The sequence below is a fragment of the Jaculus jaculus genome, chromosome 5 (genome assembly GCF_020740685.1).
Source record: "Jaculus jaculus isolate mJacJac1 chromosome 5, mJacJac1.mat.Y.cur, whole genome shotgun sequence".
NCBI classification, from domain to species: domain Eukaryota; kingdom Metazoa; phylum Chordata; class Mammalia; order Rodentia; family Dipodidae; genus Jaculus; species Jaculus jaculus.
This window is the reverse complement of record NC_059106.1, coordinates 52,571,887-52,589,963: the sequence shown is the minus strand read 5'-3', so window position 1 is coordinate 52,589,963 and position 18,077 is coordinate 52,571,887. Positions and strand designations below refer to the sequence as shown.

General features: G+C 44.3%; 1 protein-coding gene and 1 long non-coding RNA gene across 3 annotated transcripts in view; one reads left to right on the top strand and one right to left on the bottom strand.

Annotated features, from left to right (window-relative positions):
* The window catches only part of Micos10 (mitochondrial contact site and cristae organizing system subunit 10), a 33,944-nt gene extending 18,476 nt beyond the window's left edge, over positions 1 to 15,468 (bottom strand). Inside the window, exon 1 of the mRNA XM_045151320.1 lies at positions 15,319 to 15,468. Within this exon, the coding sequence (XP_045007255.1) occupies positions 15,319 to 15,382 (64 nt within the window). The 5' untranslated portion in view covers positions 15,383 to 15,468. The remainder of the gene's footprint in view (positions 1 to 15,318) is intronic.
* LOC123460949 lies at positions 15,280 to 17,853 on the top strand. Of its 2 annotated transcripts, none has more exons than XR_006637298.1 (2): positions 15,280 to 15,611; positions 16,981 to 17,853. It is a non-coding gene; the product is annotated as an uncharacterized LOC123460949 (long non-coding RNA). The 2 variants fall into 2 exon arrangements; XR_006637299.1 differs by having other exon boundaries at positions 15,280 to 15,789.
* The last annotated feature ends 224 nt before the right edge of the window (positions 17,854 to 18,077 follow it).

The following is an 18,077-nucleotide window of genomic DNA, read 5'->3' as shown; positions in this document are numbered from 1 at the left end:
CATTTGCTCACATTGTCTGGAAACACATTAGGCAAACAAAAATATGGCCACAACTCAACAATTAATTTGCACAAATCATCAACAACCAAAAATAAAAAAAAAAAAAAAGAAAAAAAAGCTCAAGCATTTTGGCTGAGCCTAACTGGTATCATTCCAAAAATGTCAAACATAGCACACCAAAAGGCAATTTTTGGTGACCCACCAAAGCCTTAGGGTAACCCACAGTATCAGATGAACTAGTACTTTAAGAACACTTCTTTCTTTTTTCCACGACTTTATTCAATGGCCTCTTTCAGCAATTTATTTTGTTTTTCAAGGTAGAGTCTCACTCTAGCCCAGGCTTACCTGGATGGAACATATTCTGTAGTCCCAGGCTGGCCTAGAACTAACGGTAATCCTCCTACCTCTGCCTCCCAAATGCTGTGACTAAAGGTGTACACCACCATAGCCCCATCAGCAAAACTTTTTTGTTACTTTTCTTTTTTTTTTTTCAAGGTAGGGTTTATCTCTAGCCCAGACTGACCTGGAGTTCACTATGTAATCTCAGGGTGGCTTTGGTGACCCACCAAAGCCTTAGGGTAACCCACAGTATAAGAAGAACTGGTACTTTAAGAACACTTCTTTCTTTTTTCCATGACTTTATTCAATGGCCTCTTTCAGCAATTTTTTTTTGTGTGTGTGTTTTGTTTTTGTTTTTCAAGGTAGAGTCTCACTCTAGCCTCTTACCTCTGCTTCCCAAGTGCTGGGACTAAAGGTGTGCGCCACCACACCTGGCTGTGAACATTTTTAAGCATTAAATTGGTTTTAAACAATCAAAGTATACTTAATTATTGGATGAATACACAAACCCTACTACTTAATCCTGAAGAAAGTCAAGTGTCAGTGGGTTAGTGCCCTACTCTCTTAGTTAAAGATGGACACAAGACTGACAACCCTATAGCTTCCACCTTGGAATGTAGAGTTTGAATACATACCCCCAATATATTCTGTGTTTTATTAGTTTGTAGTTTGCATCTGCAGCCACCTGGCTGGAGGCAGTGTCACCGGGTGGATCTTAAGGTGTGGTAGTGGGTTTCAGATTTCAATCTAACGATATACAAAGTGTGCCTAGCTGAAGTTCCTGAAGTGTGCTGTGCTGTGTGGCTTTTAGGCTTGTGTTTCTCTCTCTGCTTGGACCTGAAGGCAGGCCAGCTTCTTCTGCCATTATGGAACTTCCCCTGGATCTGTAAGCTTCAATATACCCCTTCCTCCATAACTGTGCCTGGTCTGGAAGTTCATCTCAGCAAACCTGAAGCTGTCTGCTATAAGTGGGTTAGTGTCCTACTCTCTCAAAGATGGACAAATGACAGCCAACCCCGTAGCTTCCACCTTGGAGCAGAGCGAGCTAGACTGCAGACAACCAGCAGGCACCTCAGGTGCATTCAAATCATTCAAATTTAGTGAGCTGCAGCACATACCAGGGTCCCCCCTTCCTTGCCATGGAGTTTGTCATGTAGGTGGCCTGGAACCAGCAGCTCCCCACCACCACCCCAGTATCTTTTCTTTGTCTGGCCCCCTTCTCCAGCATGACTTACAAAGTAACATATGAACCTCTACTTTCATTCTGTCCTTCTCTGACTCACTTTCACCTTCAGTGATTTCCCTGAAGTCAGAAATTTTCCCATGTTGCTCTGTGGCTTCTAAGTCAATGAATTTCTTCAATGCTAGAGAGTTGCCACACAATCCGGAAACTCTACTCTTAGGTTAATACAGTAGAAATGGAAGCAGGTTCACCTAGAAATGTGTATCCCTGGGGGCTAGGCATGGAGCTCAGTGGGAAGTACTTGCCTAGCATGCATGAAGTTCTGGGTCCTATCCCCAGCACCATATACAACAGAGTTCAGTGGTACATAGTAGGGAAGCAGGGCAGGATGATCCGAAGTTCAAGGTCATCCACACCTCCATAGCAAGTTCAAGGTCAACCTGGGATACAATGGAACTATCTCAAAAAAACTAGTACACTTAATTGCAACATTATACACAACAGTCAAAAGTGCTATCACAGGGGCTGGAGAGATGGCTTAGTGGTTAAGGGCTTGCCTGTGAAACCTAAGGACCCAAGTCCAAGGCTCAATTGAAGGTCCCATGTAAGCCAGATGCACAAGGGAGCACATGTGTCTGAAGTTCATTTGCAGTGGCTGGAGGCCCTGGTATGCCTATATTCTTCCCCCTGCCCACAAATAAGGAAACAAACAAACAAAAAAAATTTAAGTGTTATCACTTCTGAGTTTTGACAAAAATGTCAAAAATATTCCTTGGAGAAAAGACAACCTCTTTTAACAAATGGTACTGGAAAACTGGACATCTATATGTAGAAGGATGAAAATAGATCCTTACCGCTCTCCATGCACAAGATTCAAGTCTATAACCTCAACAGTCACTTTACAAATCATGTTGAGATTTGGGTTGAGGTATTATATTCTGAGTGCATGTTGTATATATGAAAAACAAAAATATGTGAAAAACTTCTAAAAGAACCAGTATTTTAACTTTATAATGTTGGGGACTTCAAAGTAACAACAAAAGAAGCTGGGAATACATGTTACTTTTATTTTGGTCAAATTATTTATCATCCAATTTAATATTCTGTATTTTCAGTCTTGGAATAAGGAATATCTGTATGGATATATAATTAAAAATGGTAAAAATGTAATTCTGAAATATGATTCAGTAACTAAATTTGTTTTCTGGAAAAGATCTAGTTTATTGTATCAAATTTACATATTACATTATGCTGGCAAATGTTCTAAAAAGAGTGATTAAGCTATTTTAGGTCAAGAACTTCTTTCCCCTCCCTCAGGACATAAAAAATGTGATCTCATATTAACCTTATACAACATTCTGTGAATTTTGCCTTATTAAACACTGTGTCTTTTTTTTATTATTGTTTTATTGACATCCAATTCTGTATTTTGGAAAAGTCACATTTTATTCTACACAAGCATTCACTATTTTTTAAAACTTAGTTTTATTTCATTCATTCATTTATTTATTTATTTATTTATTGGTTTTTTGAGATAGGGTCTAGCTCAGGCTGACCTGGAATTCACTATGTAGTCTCAGGATGGCCTTGAACTCATGGCGATCCTCCTACCTCCTCCTCCTGAGTGCTGGGACTAAAGGCATGCGCCACCACAAATGGTGTAACTTGCCACTGCAAACAGACTCAAGACGCATGTGCTACCTTGTGCATCTGGCTTACGTGGGTCCTGGGGAATCGAATCAATATCCTTTGGCTTTGCAGGGAAACACCTTAACCACTAAGCCACCCCTCCAGCCCAGAACTTACTATTATTTATTTATTTATTTTATTTATTGGCTTTTCGAGGTAGGGTGTCACTCTAGCCCAGGCTGACCTGGATTCACTCTGTAGTCTCAGGGTGGCCTCGAACTCACGGCAATCCTACCTCTGCCTCCCAAGTGCTAGGATTAAAGGTATGCGCCACCATGCCTGTCTGCATTTACAATTTTAAAAAAATATCTAAAATAGGGCTGAAGAGGTTTTGGGGTTAAGACATTTGCCTGCAAAGCCTAAAGACCAAGGTTCAATTCCCCAGTACCCATATATGCCAGATGTACAAGGTGACACATCTGTCTGGAGTTCATTTGCAGTGGGCTACAGGCCCCAGCTTGTCCATCTTCTCTATGTCTCTGTCTCTCTCTCTCTCTCTGCCTCTCTATTTATCTACTTGCCTCTTTCTCTCTCAAATAAATAAAAATATATTTAAAAAATCTAAAATCTTTATAATGCCTGTATTTGTTACATCATTGTTTATCAGTTTGTTGAATTTATACAATGCACAGCTCTAGATTAGAAAAAAGAAAAAGAAGCCAGGCATAATGGCACCCTGAGACTACACAGTGAATTCCAGGTCAGCCTGGGCTAGAATGAAACCCTACCTCAAGAAAAAAAAAAAAAAAAAAAAATTCCAGGCATGGTGGCGCATGCCTTTAATCCCAGCACTTGGGAGGCAGAGATAGGAGGATCGCTGTAAATTCAAGGTCACCCTGAGACTACATAGTGAATTCCAGGTCAGCCTGGGCTAGAGCGAGACCCTACCTCGAAAAATTAAAAAAAAAAAAAAAAGGCAGGTTTCGTGGTGTACGCCTTTAATCCCTGCACTCAGAAGGCAGAGGTAGCAGGATCATCGCCATGAGTTTGAGACCACTCGCTTGAAACTACAGAATGAATTCCAGGTCAGCCTGGGCTCGAGTGTGACCCCACCAAGGGAATAAAAAAAGAATCTGGGCTGGAGAGATGGCTTAGCAGTTAAGGCACATACTTGCAAAGCTAAAGGACCCAGGTTCATTTCTCCAAGACCCATGTAAACCAGATGTACAAGGTGGCACGTGTGTCTGGAGTTCATTTGCAGTGGCTGGAGATCCTGGAGCGCCAATTCTCTCCCTCTCCCCCGACCCCAACCCCGCACATTTAAAAAAAAGAAAATATTTATTTATTTGGAACAAGAAAATGAGAATGGTACACTAGGGCCTCTAGCCATTACTGCTGCACAAAAGATCATCTCTGTGGCGTCATGATGTCAAGTGGCTGGACACCCCACCAGGTCTGCCTGGAAGCACTGTGCTGCATTCTTCCTTGCTGAAATGGTAACACTGCTGTGGTTGATACACCTGTCTGCAGAACAGCTAGCGTATCACAGCCCAGGCAAGCAGACCTCTCCTTCCCCTTTTGTAGAATAAACTAGAACCCTGGCCAAATGAACAGCAGATGGATATAGCAGATCTTATATCTCTCAGGGATTTCCAGGACCTGGTTATGAATAAGCCCCGGCAACAATGAGCAGATAGTCCTCAGTGTCCTCTGGTAAATCTGCACACTGCAACCTTGGCCACTGTCACACGTCACAAGCACCTTGGCCACACAGGTAAACTGGAATAGACACTGAGGATAATGGCAATGCCTCCATGACCACTGTCTGCAGGACTCTGGCATTCTGCAACCTTGGAGAAGCAGGCCTAAGAGTCTCATGACTGGTTCTCTAAAAGCTTATCTTCCCTGGGAAGGAAAAATCATAATCTCCCATCTAGCACAGTGGTAGGCCCAAGCTAAGGGTTATGTACATTAGGCCACCTACAGTCACAGGATCCTATGCCTTCTATATTCACTAACCCCCCCCCAAAAAAAAAGTGTTGGGGGAGAGGGCTGGAGAGATGGCTTAGCGGTTAAGGTGCATGCCTGCAAAGCCCAAGGACCCAGGTTCGATTTTCCAGGTCCCACATAAACCAGATGCACAAGGTGGTGCATGCATCTGGAGTTCATTTGCAGTGGCTAGAGGCCCTGGCATGCCCATTCTCTTTCTCTCTCTGCCTCTTTTTCACTCTCTCAAATAAATAAAATAAATTTTTTTAAGTGTCCCTTTTTCATGTACATGGGTACACACAAATTACTCAATGCATCCAAGGAAAATTAACAGCACAGCCTTGGAGCTGAGTGGAGAAAGAAAACCAGACCATTTCACAAATCTGATAAAACTTAAAAATAAATCTGTAAAATTAGCAAAGCCGTTAATGACGCATTCACATAAAACTAACGGAACATGCCATTCATAAAAAGTAATATTCTTCACTCCTTTTTAATTTCCTGCAATAGGCTTTGGCACAGCTACTTAAACCAACATTACCTTCTGCTTCTTTAAATACAAAAGTGCTTTCTGGCTTGTTTTCATCTGACTACTCCCAAACAGTTCTTAACTACTTAATTTTTATTTATCATTTATTTATTAAGATAGGCTCTCGAAAATGCCTTAGCAGTTAAGGCGCTTGCATGCAAAGCCAAAAGACCTAGGTTCGATTCCCCAGGACCCACGTAAGCTAGATGCACAAAGCAGAACATGCATCTGGAGTTTGTTTGCAGAGGCTGAAGGCCCTGGTGCGTCCATTCTTTCTTGCTATCTAAAAATAAATAAAAAATATTAAAATGAAAAAAAAAAAAAAAAGATAGGCTCTCGAGCTGTGCATGGTGGCGCACGCCTTTAATCCCAGCACTTGGGAGGCAGAGGTAGTAGGATCACCGTGAGTTCAAGGCCATCCTGAAACTACATAGTAAATTCCAAGTTAGCTTGGGCTAGAGCAAGACCGTACCTCGAAAAAAAAAAAAAAAAAAAAGCCAGACGTGGTGACGCACGCCTTTAGTCCCAGCACTCAGGAGGTGGAGGTAGGAGGATCACTGAGAGTTCGAGGCCACCTTGAGACTACATAGTTAATTCCAGGTCAGCCTGGACCAGAGTGAGACCTTACCTCAAAAGACCAAGAAAAAAAAAGATAGGGTCTCACAGAACCCAGGCTAGCCTGAAAACCACCTTGAAGACCAAACTGGCCTTGACCTTGCAGAGATTTCCTCCCTTTGCCTTCCAAGTGCTACAATTACAGGCATCGCCACCAAGCCTGGCTCTAATACTAATTTAATACTAAGATCTACTGACTGTAATTTATGTCCCCAATGAAATAAAAAGGTTAAAAGTCCCAAGAGTTCAAAGACATATAATTAAGTATGTAAACTATATAAACAGACAGAAATTCAGGCCGGGCATAGTGGCACATGCCTTTAATCCCAGCACTTGGGAGGCAGAGGTAGGAGGATTGCCCTGAGTTCGAGGCCACCCTGAGACTACAGGTCAGCCTGAGCTAGAGCAAGAAAAACAAAAAGAAATTCACATAAAATGTTTAAATTTTCATTTAAGTACTAATCGATTCAATTAATAATCATAGAGATTATGTATCATTCACGTGACAGTGACTTCTGTATCCTTCCCCTAAACCTGGGTGGGGAGGAACAACACTGACCAAACCATCCTGGGTTCTTTCTGTGAGGCTGACATTCTAGTAAGGAGGAGCAAAGTGCAAGTTTCACACTAACATCTGCTGCCAGGGAAGATGACTGAGGTGATAGGAGACAGACAGGACACCATGGAGCATCTTAAGTACTAAAGGAGCTATTGAAAACAAAGATAAATTAACCTCGGACTTTATGATGGACCAGACAATGCATATGGATGACAGCGGCAGATATAAGGAGATTTCCAGCACTGAGGAATCTGTGGCAGAAGGACCCCAAGGCCAGGCTATATAGCAAGACCACTCGGACTAAAAAAAAAAAAAAGGGGGGGAAGGGAGAGGAGACATGAAGGGCAGAAAAGAAAATAGATGAATGAAGGCTGAAAAGAGAATGGAGAATAAATGGAATGTAATGAACAAGGACCCACTGTGTCTGGGAGCACTCGGTAGCTTCTGTCCAAAATCAAGAGAGCCTTAGTTTTTTCAATTCATGATCTTAATTTATTAGACCAAACAATGTCACAACTCATCTTTCCTTCCACATTAATTACAACAATATATATATTTTATAACCAGATTAACATGAAAAACAGAACTATACCCCACCCTAACCCCATAGGGTGTCACTCTAGCCCAGGCTAACCTCAAACTCTGTAGCTCCAGGCTAATCTCCAACTCAGTGAGTGATCCTCCTGCTCTGCCTCCCAAGTGCTGGGATTAAAGGCATGCCATCAGGCCACACTCAGAACTCTTTTTTAAACAAATATTTTATTTATTTATTTCTTTTCACAATTTTTATTAACATTTTCCATAATTATAAAAAATATCCCATGGTAATACCCTCCCTCCCCCCCCCCCGCACTTTCCCCTTTGAAATTCCATTCTCCATCATATTACCTCCCCATCTCAATCATTGTACTTACATATATACAATACCAACCTGTTAAGTACCCTCCTCCCTTCCTTTCTCTTCCCTTTATATCTCCTTTTTAACTTACTGGCCTCTGCTACTAAGTATTTTCCTTCTCATGCAGAAGCCCAATAATCTGTAGCTAGGATCCACATATGAGGGAGAACATGTGGCTCTTGGCTTTCAGAACTCTTAAGGTAGCAGTGGAGAAAAAGGTAGTTCTATTTAAATAGTGCATCTCGGGCTGGAGAGATGGCTCAGTGGTTAAGGTGTTTCCCTGAAAAGCTTAAGGACCCAGGTTCAATTTCCCAGTACCCATGTAAAGCCAAATGCACAAACACCTACATCTGAAGTCTGTTTGCAGGGCTGGAGGCCCTAGTGTGCCCATCCTCTCTGTCTCTCTTCTATCTCTCTCTGCTTACAAATAAAAAAATAAATGGAGGTTGGGCATGGTGACCCATGCCTTTAATCCCAGCAGAGGGAGGACTGTTGTGAGTTTGAGGCCTCCCTGAGATTACATAGTAAATTCCAGGTCAGCCTGAGATACAGTGAAACCCTATCTCAAAAAAAAAAGGGGGGGGGGATGCTGAAGAGACAGATGGCTGAATGGTTAAAAGGCTTGCCTGCCAAGCCTAAGAACTCACGCTCGAAACTCCAGGTCTCACGTATGCCAGATGCAGTGATGCAAATGCAGAAGGTAGACATGTGCACAAGGAGGCACACACATCTGGAGTTTGTTCACAACAGCTGAAGGCCTTGGTGTCCCCATTTTCTCTCTCTCTCTCGCCCACTTCTTTCTCTCTCTCTCCCAAAAATAAATAAATTTAGCCAGGCGTGGTGGCACACGCCTTTAATACCAGCACTTGGGAGGCAGAAGTAGGAGGATTGCCATGAGTTTGAGGCCACTCTGAGACTCCACAGTGAATTCCAGGTCAGCCTGGGCTAGAATGAGACCCTACCTTGAAAAACCAAAAATAAATAAATAAATAATTTTTAAAAAGTAAATCATAGTTCATTATAGGTCAGCCTGGACCAGAGTGAGACCCTACCTCGAAAAACCAAAATAAATAAATAAAGTTGGAATGATGGCTTAGCAGTTACAGTGCTTGCCTGCAAAGCCTAAGGACCCATATTTGATCTCTCTCCAGATCCCACATAAGCCAGACACACAAGGTGACACAAGTGTAAGGTCACACATGTACAGTAGATGGCACACGTGTCTGGAGTAGACAGGTGTGGTGGCGCACGCCTTTAATCCCAGCACTCAGGAGGCAGAGGTAGGATCGCCATGAGTTCGAGGCCACCCTGAGACTACACAGTGAATTCCAGGTCAGCCTGAGCTACAATAAGACCCTACTTCGAACATATATATATATATAATGAAAGAAGGAAAAAAGGAAAAAAAAAAAAGCAAGTGTCTGGAGTTTGACTGCAGTGGTTGAGGCCCTGGCATGCCAATTTTGAGCCAGGTAAGGTGGCATACGCCTTTAATCCCAGAACTCGAGAGGCAGAGGTAGGGGGACTGCCTGAGTTCAAGGCCACCCTGAGACTACATATTGAATTCCAGGTCAGCCTGGGCAAGAGCCAGACCCAACCTTGAGAAAAAAATATTTTTTTTCTTTTTTCTTTCTTTTTCTTTTTCCTTTCTTTTCTTTTTTTTTTTTTTTTCCTTTTTTATTTTGAAAGACAGAGGCAAAGAGAGAACGGGTGCACTAGGGCCTCCATCCACTGCAAATGAACTCCAAAAGCATGCACTACCTTGCGCATCTGGCTTACAAGAGTCCTGGGGAATCTAACCTGAGTCCTTAGGCTTTGCAGGCAAACATCTTAATCACTAAGCCATCTCTCCAGCCCACGTTCCCCAGTTCTGACTACTTAACTTCTTTGTGGCTTCAATTCCTCCTCTAGAAATGTTCAGCCTGGCCTCTGCTCAAGCTCTTCCCTAACTAGCCAAGTCTACACCATCCTACAAAGGACACATGAAGACCCACTTCCCTCGCAAGCTCTTAGTGGAAGACTTCTCCAGCAGAAACTAACACTCTCCTGTCATTGTTCCCTGAAAGCACATACTGCCTTGTCTCATGATTATGCTGCTGCATGTCCCATCAACACCTCACTACACTCTTCAGATGGCCATCAATAGCATAACACACACACAAAAAAAAAAAAAAAAAAACACAAAAGCCAGGCGTAGTGGTGCACACCTTTAATCCCAGCACTTGGGAGGTAGAGGTAGGAGGATTTCCGTGAGTTCAAGGCCACCCTGAGACTCCATAGCGAATTCCAGGTAAGCTTGGGCTAGAGTGAGACCCTACCTCGAAAAAAAAAAACAAAAAACATATATATATAGCATAACAATGCTAGTAGGAACAATACTACTTCCACTGTTACCTAAAGATGGAGATGGCAAGCACCATGTTTTAGGTATGTGTTCTTCTGTCCTTCAGTTTTCTTGATCCTTTTGGGTAAATCTGACTACCTTTTCATAGTTGAAGAGACCAAAGCTACAAAACTACTAAGGATGGGCTGAAGAACTGTGGATAATTCTAACCCAACTCTGTAGACCTGAAAACCCATTCTAAAACTTTATTCTGTGTACATATGTGTATCGTAGGGGGTGAAATTTTATTCTGTATGTACATGTATGTACCGTGGAGTGTGTGTATGCTATAGACATGTGAAGGTCCAAGGACAACCTCAGGGTCAGTTGGTCTTCTCAGTCCACACTGTTTTTATTTTATTTATTTATTTGCATACAGAGATACAGAGAGAATGGGTGTGCCGGAGCCTCCAGCCACTGCAAATGAACTCCAGATGCATGCACCACATTGTGCATCTGGCTCTATGCAAGTACTGGGGAACTGAACCTAAGTCATTAGGCTTTGCACCTTAACAGCTGAGCCATCTCCCCAGCCCTGTTTTTCTTGTTAAACTACTTACTTTTTTTAAAAAAAGAATTATTTAACTTATTTAGTTATTAGAGACAGAGGGAGAGAAGTGAGAATGGAAATGATAGTGCCTCTAGCCACTGCAAATGAATCTCAAATGCGTGCGCCACCATGTGCATGGGGCTTACATGGGACCTGGAGAATCGAACCTGGGTCCTTAGGCTTCACAGGCATGCGCTTTAACTGCTAAGCCATCTCTCCAGTCCTACTTATCTACTTATTAGGGAGAGAGTGAGAAGGAGTGAGTATGGGAACTCCAGGGCCTCTTGCTACCCACTGAAAGGGAGCTACAGACACAGGTGCTACTTTGTGCACTTAGCTTTACATGGATACATGGGAATTTAACCTAAATCTGCAGGTTCTGCAAGTAAGAACCTTTAACTACTGAACCATCTCTCCGACCTGTGGCAATTTAGGGTGACCATCCCACAAATTAAAACAAGGAATGTCCTTGAGCTAGAGGTTCAAAGTAGGATCTGGCTTCTCCCTATGCCTCTTGTTTAAAGGAGTTCCCCAGATCTGTTTTTCCATAAATAACCCCAAGTCCCTACCTAGGCAGGAGCTTCCCTTCCTAGAATTAAAGATTCCTGGAAGGATTAAACGTGCACCAGGTAGAGTGGTTGGTTAGCTTAGCCCCAAAACTTGGTGTCAGGGCTGTTTAGCTCAGCCCCCATTCTGAGCATATAAATGATTCCAATTTCAGTTCTCTAGGCAGCTTTAGCCCCTACTTCCTTCTCATGGGCAGGAGCTCTGCATACTCCCCTCTTTTTCTTTCTTTCTTTCTTTTTTGGTTTTGAGGCAGGGCTTCTCTCTAGCCCAGGCTGACCTGGAACACACTCTGTAGCTTCAGACATAAAAATGTGCACCACCATGCCCAGCTCCTTTTCTTTACTTGTTTCTTGAGATAGGGTCTCACTCTAGCCCAGGTTGACCTGGAATTCACTATGTAGTCTCAGGGTGGCCTTGAACTCATGGCAATCCTCCTCCCTCTGCCTCCTGTTTGCTGGGATTCAAGCCATGTGCCACCATAAGACCTCCTTTTCTTAACCTAATAAAATCTCTCTAAACCTTGCATTTGGTGGATCTCAATTCTTTGAATTAGACAATTATCTGGGGTCACCCCAAAACTCCTATATCATGTTGGTATATTGGTTTATACTGACATAATGGATAGGAACCCCAAAATTCCTGTGTCACAGCCCCTACCTTGTTTGTAAAACAGGGACTCTAAACCAGATTAGCTGGCCCTAGAACTACAGTACTCTGCTGACTGCCTTCTACTACAGGGAGCACTGGGATTACAGAACCATGCACCATTATGCAACTGGCCTTAGGTGGGAACCTGAGTATCAAACTTGCAAACACCTTTAATTGCAGAGACATCTCCTCAGCTCCATTCTAAGTTTATGTATCATAGTGTTTGTTACACTGGTATCTAGATGTTAAATCTCTCTCTCTCTCTCTTTTGGTTTTTCGAGATAGGGATTTGCTCTAGGAATTCACTATGTAGTCTCAGGATGGCCTTGAACTCACAGTGATCCTTCTATCTCTGCCTCCCAAGTGCTGGGCTTAAAGGTGTGCACCAACAAGCCCCACAAAAACAATCTTTCTGTTGTTGTCATTTTTTTTTTTTTTTGAGGTAGGGTCTCTCTCTAGCCCAGATTAACCTGGAACTAACTCTGTAGTCCCAGGCCAGCCTCCAGCTAACAGCAATCCTCCTACCTCTGCCTCCTGAGTGCTAGGATAAAAGGCTTAGGCCACTACACCTGGAAATAAAAAATAAAAAACATGCCTGGCTTGGTGGCTAATGCCTTTAATCCCAGCTGGGGAGGCAAAGGTAGGAGAATCGCCATGAGTTCAAGGCCGCCCTGAGACTACTAGTGAGTTCCAGGTTAGCCTGGGCTACAGTGAGACCCTACCTTGAAAAAACAAAGAAAAAAAATCTTAACAAAAATTGAATTTGGCAATGGAGTTCTACTCAGCGGTAAAGAAAAATGAAGTTATAAAATTTGCAGAAAAATGGATGGATCTGGAAAGGATTATACTAAGTGAGGTAACCCAGGCCCAGAAAGCCAAGCGCCACATGTTCTCCCTCATATGTGGATCCTAGCTACAGATGATTGGGCTTCTGCGTGAAGAGGAAAATACTTAGTAGCAGAGGCCAGTAAGTTAAAAAGGAGACATAAAGGAAAGAGAAAGGAAGGGAGGAGGGTACTTAATAGGTTGGTATTGTATATATGTAAGTACAATGATTGAGATGGGGAGGTAATATGATGGAGAATGGAATTTCAAAGGGGAAAGTGCGGGAGGGGTATTACCATGGGATATTTTTTATAATTATGGAAAATGTTAATAAAAATTGTGAAAATTTTAAAAAAAAAGAAAAAATTGAATTTGGGGGCTGAAGAGATGGCTTAGCGGTTAAACACTTGCCTAGGAAGCCTAAGGACCCCAGTTCGAGGCTCAATTCCCCAGGTTCCACATTAGCCAGATGTACAAGGAGGCACACGCATCTGGAGTTCATGTGCAGTGGATAGAGGCCCTGGCGCGCCCATTCTCTCTCTCTTTCTATCTGCCTCTTTCTCTCAAATAAATAAATAAAATTGAACCAAAAAAAAAATATTGAGGGCTGGAGAGATGGCTTAGTGGTTAAGCGCTTGCCTGTGAAGCCTAAGAACCCCGGTTCGAGGCTCGGTTCCCCAGGTCCCACGTTAGCCAGATGCACAAGGGGGTGCACGCGTCTGGAGTTCGTTTGCAGAGGCTGGAAGCCCTGGCGCGCCCATTCTCTTTCTCTCCCTCTATCTGTCTTTCTCTCTGTGTCTGTTGCTCTCAAATAAATAAATTAAAAAATATATATATTTAAAAAGAAAAAGAAGAAAAAAAATTGAATTTGGAGTGGAAGAACAGTCATTCCCAGAATAATTTATTTCCAATAACAAGCTAAGTTATTTAATCCTCCCCCAAAACTCTATTAAGAAAGCAATAGCCAGGCGTTGGGGGGGAGGTATGGGGAGAGGGACAGGGTCAGGGAGAATGGGCACACCAGGGTCTCCAGACACTGCAAACTCCAGATACATGCACCACTTTGTATATACAGCTTCATGTGGGTACTGGGGCCACTAAGCTTTGCAAGCACTTTAACCACTATCTTGCCAGACCTGAGGTTTATCTTTTGAGGCAGAGTTTCACTATAGCCATGGTTTATCTAAACTCCACTCGGTAGCCCCAGGTTGGCCTCTCATTCATGATGACGTGGCCTCAGAACCCATTGCTGGGGGTAAATGTGTTGGGACACACCTGGATTGAGTAAATTTTACTCTACAACTCGAGGAGCTGAATAAACAACAGCAAATAAACCAGAAAACATCCCTGCTTTCATGATGCTTAGAATTTTCTTTCTTTCTGGACATCTTGATTCAAGGAAATAATCCTGGTGGATGTGGTCATGCACTCCAGAGGCAGAGGTGGGAGGAGTTCCAGGCTAGCCTAAGACTACATAGTGAATTCCAGGTCAGCCTGGGCCAGAGCCAGACCGAGACCCAAAGCCTAAGGACCCAGGTTCTATTCCCCAGTACCCACTGAAGTCAGATGTACAAGGAGGCACACGCATCTGGCATTTGTCTGCATTAGCTGGAGGCCCTGGCACACCTATTCTATCTGCCTCTTTTATCTCTCTCATTGACAAATAGATTTTTTTAAATCGAATCAGCATACGGTATCTTAGTATGGAACAGCCTAGGGCTCAAAGAAAGAAAAACAGCCAGGCAGTGGTGCATGCCTTTAATCCCAGCACTTGCAGAGGTGGGAAGACTACATAGTGCATTTTAGGTCCGCCTGGGCTGGAGTGAGACTTTACCTCGAAAAACAAAACAAAACAAAAACATAAAGCCTGAGTTAAAGTCTCTGGCCCTATGTCAGCCATGCGTCCCGGAACAAATTCCTTGACCATTTCTCCCTTTTACAATGTATCAAGACATTATCAATAAGGGAAGATATTTAACCAGCAGACAATACATGCTCACTCAATGAGATTCCTTCTCTCCACCCTCCCCAGCCCCAGGCGCTACACCCCATGACTTCATAAAGCACGTCGTCACTGACCACATGTCAAAGACAGCCGAGTGACAATGAAGCCTGTAACGTGACCATGCCCTTTAACTTTCCAGGGTAACCCTCATTCCGATTCACCATCCCTGTCTCCAACTTCAGGCCTCAGATTCAGACAAACGAGGTGACAAGTGGGGACAGACAGCCACTCCCACCACGGCCTGGCACGTCTACAGGACGCCCCCGATGACCTTCTACGGAAGGCAGGACTTCCTGAAGCTGGGGAGCAGTGCGGCGCCCTGGGCACGCTGCACACCCCGACCCGAGGGAGGGAGGCACAAGGGCGCACCTGTCCCTGAACACTCGTCCAGCCCACGAGTCACTCACCGGGCCACCGGCCACCACCAACGGTCCGCACCCCGGGGGCTGCACCTCCAGCCCCGGGCTCCAGGGCCCGTCGCCCCGGCTGCGACCCGTCCGCGCCGCACCAGGCCGCGGCCTGACCCCGGCGCCTTCCCTTCCGCCCTTCGCCGCTTGCTCGACTCCGAGCCGGGCCTACCACAGACGAGAAACCCTCACCTAGCTTCACCACTGCATCCGCCATACACCGGTCCCACTTCCTGCCCAGGTCTGTCTCCGACATGTTCCCCACCGGAGCGGCTCCAGCTTTCCTCACGGCCTGCCCCCGCGAACAAATCCACGCAAATCTCGCGAGAGTCGGCCGGCGGCGCAACCATTCAATAGCTGGCGCCGGCAGAGCCAGTTATCGCGAGATTATCCGCTTCTCCGTTCCTTTCCGGTTTAGTGGTGGTGGTTTCTTCTTTTTGCTTCTCCGTCGGTCGTCTAGGTGATTGGTTGCCTGGAGGCCTGAGGTAACCATGACCTTGGAGCTGAGCCCAAGGGTTATGAGTCTATTTCCTAGTCTGTTTCCAGATCCCTGTCCAGAAGGCCTTGCCTCTCCTCCATCTGATTGTGTCCTGGACGTCTCAAGGGCAAGAAAGGGCACACTCAGGCCGGGCGTGATGGTACACGCCTTTAATCCCAGCAGAGGTAGGAGGATCGCTGTGAGCTGGAGAATTAAAAGAGAGAGGGAGAGAGGGCACACTTGATTCATTCGTGCCTTCACTTTTTCTACATATTGATTCACTCATTTATTTATTACACACCACCACTAAAAAAAGAAACTTCTCTGGCCAAGCTCACCTGTTGCCAAATCAAATGGATTCCTTTATTTTTTTTACTGGTTTTTCAAGGTAGGGTCTTGCTGTAGCCCAGGCTGACCTGGAATTCACTATGTAGTCTCATGGTGACCTCAAACTCACAGCGATCCTCCTACCTCTACCTTCCAGGTACAGGAACTAAAGGTGTGCACCACCAAGTCTGGCTTTTATTTTTTGTTCATTTTTATTTATTTATTTGAGACTGACACAGAGAGAGAGAATGGGTGCGCCAGGGCTTCCAGCCACTGCAAACGAACTCCAGATGTGTGCACTCCCTTGTGCATCTGGCTAACGTTGATCCTGGGGAATAGAGCCTCGAACTGGGATCCTTAGGCTTCATAGGCAAGCGCTTAACCGCTAAGCCATCTCTCCAGCCCACGTCTGGCTTTTAGATGGATTCTTTTGGCCTTAATCCAGCCATTCCACCCAAGTCCCAACCTTTCATAAGCCCATAGCTGCATTCTACTCCAAGGCTTTTTTCCGCCAATTGCTTAGTATTGGTTCTTATTTTTTTAAATATTTTTGCTGGGCGTGGTGACACACGCCTTTAATTTCAGCACTCAGGAGGCAAAGGTAGGAGGATCGCCGTGAGTTCGAGGCCAGCCTGAGACTAAATTCCAGGTCAGCCTGGGCTAGAGCAAAACCCTACTTCGCAAAACCAAATAAATAAATAAAAATTAAAATAGTTTTATTTCTTTATTTGCAAGCAGAGAGAAACAGATAATGAGGGCACAGGGCCTCCAGCCTCTACAAAGGAATGCCAGATGCATGGGCCACGTTGTGCATCTGGGTACTGAGGAAACAAACTGGGATCGTTAGGCTTTGCAGGCAAGTGCCTTGACGGTTGAACCATTTTTCAGCCTGAGTATTGGTTCTTAAGTTCCCATCTATCCTTTTTGCACTTCATGTAGACTCTCTCCCTGAGTAGTTTAAACTACTGCTACATTGTGTCTATAATACTTTCAAGTTGCCCATGCATGCATATGTAATACAGCCTTCTTGTTTGTGTCATTGATTTCAGGCTTCCCCATGGCCTTCATCCTACCAACAACCTTTAAATAGGAACTGTTAACCCTGATTTATCACAGAATATATGCAAGCTTCAGTCCTGCACTCACGGAAGCCTACCTTGACACAGCTCACCTTCTCCCACAAGCTGGCCTACTCCATAGAAGTCTCTACCTGGAGCTAATCTATTCAATTGGATTCTCTACCTGGAGCTGGCCTATCCCATAGGATTCTCTACCTGGAGCTGACCTACCCCATGGAATTCTCTACCTGGAGCTGGCCTAAACATAGGATTCTCTACATGAAGCTGGCCTGCCCCATAGAATTCTCTACCTGGAGCTGGCCTACCCCATAGAATTCTCTACCTGGAGCTGACCTACCCCATAGAATTCTCTACCTGGAGCTGGCCTACAACATAGGATTCTCTACATGAAGCTGGCCTGCCCCATAGAATTCTCTACCTGGAGCTGGCCTGCCCCATAGAATTCTCTACCTGGAGCTGACCTACCCCATAGAATTCTCTACCTGGAGCTGGCCTACAACATAGGATTCTCTACATGAAGCTGGCCTGCCCCATAGAATTCTCTACCTGGAGCTGGCCTACAACATAGGATTCTCTACATGAAGCTGGCCTGCCCCATAGAATTCTCTACCTGGAGCTAGCCTATCCCATAGAATTCTCTACCTGGAGCTGGCCTGCCCCATAGAATTCTCTATCTGGAGCTGGTCTAAACATAGGATTCTCTACATGGAGCTTAGCTATATAGATGCTATTTGCCAGAACTAGAAGCTTCTTACAGGCCTGAGCTGTCTGTTCTGTCATCACACTTGCAGGTCAGATATGTGCCTTGGGTAATAAAATCTATGAAGTAGTTGTTGAAATGAATGGATGCAAAAATGAACATAAGTCAGTGATTGAGGTGCTGGAGAGATAGCTCAGTGGTTAAAGGCGTTTGTTTGCAAAGCCTGACAACCTAGGTTTGATTCCCCAGTACCCATGTAAAGTGGATGCATGAGTGGCACATGTGTCAAATTTGTTTGCAGTGGCAGGAGGTCCTAGTGCAGCTATTCTCTTTCTCCTCTCTCCATCTCTTTCAAATATATATTGTT